This window comes from Rhincodon typus, unplaced genomic scaffold (assembly GCF_021869965.1).
Source record: "Rhincodon typus isolate 14 unplaced genomic scaffold, sRhiTyp1.1 hic_rhity00005817, whole genome shotgun sequence".
In the NCBI taxonomy this organism is placed as follows: Eukaryota; Metazoa; Chordata; class Chondrichthyes; order Orectolobiformes; family Rhincodontidae; genus Rhincodon; species Rhincodon typus.
This window is the reverse complement of record NW_025971455.1, coordinates 5,352-10,653: the sequence shown is the minus strand read 5'-3', so window position 1 is coordinate 10,653 and position 5,302 is coordinate 5,352. Positions and strand designations below refer to the sequence as shown.

General features: G+C 49.7%; 1 protein-coding gene across 1 annotated transcript; it reads left to right on the top strand.

Moving 5' to 3' along the window:
* Positions 1-3,559: 3,559 nt before the first annotated feature.
* LOC109910511 (rho-related GTP-binding protein RhoB-like) lies at positions 3,560-4,394 on the top strand. Its single transcript, XM_020509705.2, has one exon. The coding sequence runs from the start codon at positions 3,718-3,720 to the stop codon at positions 4,300-4,302; it is 585 nt and encodes a 194-aa protein (XP_020365294.1). The 5' UTR covers positions 3,560-3,717; the 3' UTR covers positions 4,303-4,394.
* The last annotated feature ends 908 nt before the right edge of the window (positions 4,395-5,302 follow it).

The window sequence follows — 5,302 nt, the reverse complement described above, 5'->3', positions numbered from 1 at the left end:
TGGAGGAGGGATGAAGGAGGGAGGGAGAAAGGGAGGGGAGGAAGGAGGGAGGGAGAGAGCAGGAGGGAGGGAGGGAGGAGGGAGAACAGGGAGGGAGGAGGGGGGTAGAAGGGGAGGACGGGGAGGGGGAGGGAGGAGAGGAGGGGAGGAGGGGGTTGGAGGAGGGAGGAGGGGGAGGAAGGGAGAAGAGGAGAGGAGAGGAGAGTACGGGGGGGAATAGGTTATGAGATGGAAAGGGTGGGAAAGGAGGGGAAGGAGAGGGAACGGAAGAGGAAGGATAGGTTGAGGGTGGAAGAGGGAGGCCCTGACTAAAGCTCAGGTACATGTCAGATATTTCCTGCTCAGTGTATTTTTCCCCCTTCCTAATTCACACATTGTGTTTTTTTTGTCAGCTGCTGTTGGGCAGGGGGAGAAGTTTGTGATTCCCACTGGCACCAATGAAAGCAACTTCTCCCTCACTGACCCCATATCCCATCTTCTCCTCCCCTCCCCTCCCCCACTCACTGCCACCACCCCCCCAAATCTCCACAATGAAAGAAGTGCCGGGGGCATTAGAGGTTTCGCAGGTGTGTGACTGAACGATGAAAAGGGAAAAATCGATAGAGAAGGAAGTGCGTACAATGGAGGCCGCGATGTGAAGCTGGCTTGTGAGGCTCTGGTGGTTTTGTGTACCAGCTTTAATTCCCTCTTGTAAACCAGGCAGCCAGTTAAATGCAGAAGTCTGGGTTTGCAGCCTCCCTGCTGCCAAGTTAAACCAAAAGCTGGTTCTGTAATGAGGTGTTCCATGGATCTTTTTCTTTTCTTACATTTACAGAAGGATTTGCTGTCTCCTGTCGGAGCTTGAAAACAGTCAGTGATAGTGAACTTAGGAAACTGGATACACTCTGTCAGACAACAACAGCTTGGATTCTTATAGCACCGGGGAACCAGGCACACTCCATTGTACAAAAAATTCTTACATTCTTATAGCACCAGGGAACCAGGTACACTCCACTGTACAACAACAGCTTACTTTCATTTCGCACCAGGAAACCAGGTACACTCCGCCACACAACAACATCTTGCATTCGTTTAGCACCAGGGAACCAGATACATTCTGATGTACAACAATACAAACTCTGCTGTACCTGTTCCATCAGGCAGAAGATACAGAAGCTTAAACACATACCAAGAGATTCAAGAACAGCTTCTTCCTCACTGTTATTAGACAGCTGAATGAACTTCTCAAATTTTAAATCTAATGTTGATCTCACTCTTTGTGCACCTTCTCTGCAGCCGTAACTTTGTATTCCTCGCTCTGTTCTATCACTCTATGATCTGTATGATCTTGCATGTTATGATCTACCCGTACTACGTGCAAAACAAAACTTTTCACTGTACTTATGTACATGTGACAATAATAAATCAAATCAAATCATTGTCTGGTGTTTATCTAGCACCAGGGAACCAGTTATACTCAGCATAGGGTTATAGAGTTATAGAGATGTACAGCATGGAAACAGACCCTTTGCAACTCATCTATGCCGACCAGATATCCTAGATAAATCTAGTCCCATTTGCCAACATTTGGTCCATATCCATCTAAATCCTTCTTATTCATGTACCCATCAAGATGCCTTTGAAACGTTGTCATTATTACCAGCCTCCACCACTTCCTCTGGCAGCTCATTCCATACACTCATTAACCTCTGCGTGAAAAAGTTGCCCCTCAGGTTCATTTAAAAACTTTCCCCCCTCACCTTAAACCTATGCCCTCTCGTTTTTGACTCCTCCACCCCAGGGAAAAGACCTTGTCTATTTACCCTATCCATGTTCCTCATGATTTTATAAACCTCTGTAAGGTCACCCCTCAACCTCCAACCCTCCAGGGAAAGTAGCCCCAGTCTATTCGGCCTCTCCCTATGGCTCAAACCAGCAGTACAACATCTTCCATTCATCTAGCACCATTAACATCCATGTGTCACTTAGCCAAGATCGAACATCATACAGAAATTTGACACTAAGCCACACTGGGACGGGTGACCAAGGAACTGAGAGTCATACAGCACGGAAACAGACCCTTCGGTCCAACCAGTCCATTCTAAACATAATCCCAAAGTAAACTAGTCCCACCTGTTTTAATAAAGGTCTCTCTCCTCCTTGCTGATTTTAGTTCTGGGCACACGCGTGCGTGTCAGTGGGTGTCCGGGCATGCATGTGTGGGCACATCTGTGTGCGTCTGGACACATGCACACGTGTGTGTGTGTTTCCGAGCATGTGCGGGTAGGCCTTGGTGCACGTGTGTCTGTGCTTGTGTCTATCTGTCTGTCTAGGTGTGTGTAAGGCTGGGGACATGTATGTGTCTGGGCAAGTGTCTGGGTGTGTGTCTATCTGTCTGGCGTATGCATCTGGGTGCGTGTGCCTGGGTGCATGTGTACACGCGTGTGTCTGTCAGTGTGTGCATGTGCCTATGTGTGTGTGCCTGCATGTGTCCGTGTGTGTGTGTGTGTACATGCATGGGCGCGCGCGCGCGTGTGTGTGTGTGTGTGTGTGTGTGTGTGTGTGTGTGTGTGTGTGTGTGTGTGTGTGTGTCTGTCTGTCTGTCTGTCTGGGCATGCGAGGGGATGTGTGTCTGTCTGTCTGGGCGCACATGCGTGTGTATGCGTCTGTGTGTGTGCGCGCGCGCGTCAGGGTGTGTGCATGTGTGTCTGTCTGGGCAGGTGTGTGTCTGTCTGGGTGTGTGTGTGCGTCTGCGTGTACCTATGTCTATCTGGGCAGGTGCATGTGTCTGTCTGTGTGGGTGCGCGAGGGTGTGTGTGTTTCTCTGTCTGTGTGTGCGTGTGTTCTTATATCCATCTGGGCAGGTGTGTGTGTGTGTCTCTCTGTCTGTGTGTGCGTGTGCGTGTCTGTCTGTCAGGGTGTGTGCATACGATGAGCTGAACCAGCAATGTCCCGTACCCCCAGGCTTGGGCCTGGATGGGAGTTCACTTTCCTTTATCCCTCTGACAGGCAGCCTGGGAACATCCGTGCCATAAACCCAGTGAGGCAAATCATAGCGAGACCACCCCTAAAATTACAGTAATCACAGAGTCCGAAAGAAAGCAATGAATAAAGGAACTTGACTGATTCTGGTTTGGTGAAAAAAGATGTCTGGCTGTAGTAAATGTTTCACAGTATGTACAGCTCAAATTGCAGGAAACAGTTAAGGAGCAGTTACTCAGAACCGGTGTGTTGTAACCCACTGTGGCAAAGAAGAATATCTTACAGGAACGTCAATTACATTAAAAAGGTTTAAACCATTAAATGTGCAAGTCATCTCGGGAAGAGAGAGCGTGTATGTGCTCTCTCTCTTAGCTTCCAGCCTGGGCTGTGTTCAGCTGATTATTCCTTTTACTGTTCACTGGCCAATCACTTCGCCTTTTGTTATTAAAGTCAGAAATCACACGACGCCAGGTTATAGTCCAACAGGTTATTAAAACCTCGAGTGTTGGCTCTCTCCCAAGACCAGTTGAACCTGATTGGCAGGGCCAGGATTCTAACCCGCCCATAAAACCATGATCATTCTACCTTGCCTTTCACAGACTGAGCACAGCAACACCGGCAGAGAGTCAGTGATCCCCAGCTGATCTCAGTGTCGGGGGGCATCTTCGCTCTGATTTCCACCCGAGAGGCAATTCAACCTGTGAACACCGTCTTCCCTCCTTCACAAGGTTTGGACAGTGAGCCTGGTGAAAGGTCATGACCACGTTAAGGAGGAAGCTGGTGGTGGTTGGCGATGGTGGCTGTGGTAAGACCAGCCTGTTGTTTGTCCTGAGCAAAGACGAGTTCCCCGAAGGTTATGTCCCTACCATCTTCGACACCTACGTGGCGGATATCATGGTTGATGAGAGGTTGGTGGAGCTGGCGCTGTGGGACACGGCTGGTCAGGAGGACTATGACCGCCTACGGCCCCTGTCCTACCCTGACACCGACGTCATCCTCATCTGCTTCTCCGTGGACAGCCCCGACTCGCTGAGGAACATTCCGGACAAGTGGATGCCCGAGGTCAGGCACTTCTGCCCCGGTGTGCCAGTGGTACTGGCGGGTAACAAGAAGGACCTGAGGAGTGACCAGCGAGTGTGGAAGGAGCTGGCCCGGAGCAAGAAGGAGCCTATCCGGTGGGAAGAGGGCCAGGCCGTGGCTGAGAGGATCGGGGCCTACCATTACCTGGAATGCTCAGCCAAGACCAAGGAAGGCGTCTGGGAGGTGTTTGAAACCGCCACCAGGGCCACCTTGAAAGCCTCGAGGATGGGATGTTTCAGCTGCCGGTGCTCCCTGCTTTAAGACAAACTCCCTGAAACCGGCCAACAATCCAGCAACGTGTCTGAGCAGCAACACGGCTCTAACCGAGGGGTGGGGGGAGAAATATAGATCGCTCGGAGGAAAGGTGGTTGGGGGGGCGGGGGGGGGAGGGGGGGGATCTACCACGCTGCAGCATTCCACACTGTGGCTCAGTGGAAAGTGCACTTGCCTCTGAGCTACAAAGTTACAGGTTCAAGTCCCACTCCAAACAGACTTCAGCACAACCTCCAGGCAATGCAGCAAGTGGTAACTTTCGGGTAAGACGTAAAAGACAGATCCCAGCCCCGGTGGATGGGGGGAGGAATCAGCTCTCCGCCCCACTTTGAAGAAGACCAGCGAGGATCGTTCATATCTTTGCTGCTTGTGGCAGCTTGCTGTGCTGGATGCCACACAGTTTCCAACAACACAACAGAGACTACATTTTATAAAAGTACTTCACTGACTATAAAACTGCACTGGATGGCCTGAGGTTGGGGAAGGCGCTATATAAATGCATGTAAATTTCTGTTTCTTTTTGACAAACACTCCAAGTGGCCTGAAATCCTGCACTTTTGAAGATGTATTCTGTCGACTCCAGATGACTATGTTATTGTTCAGTAGGCGTACAAATTTACTTATGACCTACATTTTCCGGTAAAGGGTCAGACCAGCTGTATTTTCTACGCTGTAATCTCACATGTTCCTCTCTGCCAGCACTGAGTAAGTGGAAAACCTCTCGGTATTTCTTCGGGTACTTTCCCTTGTTTATGAAAGGCGAGTAAGTTTGCAACAATTAGATCACTCAATTGATTAATTACCAGTTCATGCAAGAAAAAAATCACATTTAATCTTGCGCATTGCTTACGGAGTAAGGGCTGTGGTTGGCGTTGGGGGATTCCAGGTCAGTGCAATGGGTCCTTCGTGGTTAAACATTCGCCTGTTTACTTTCGCTGAGATAGCAGCATTTTCCATGAACATTTACTCCAATCGGTTTCAGAATGCC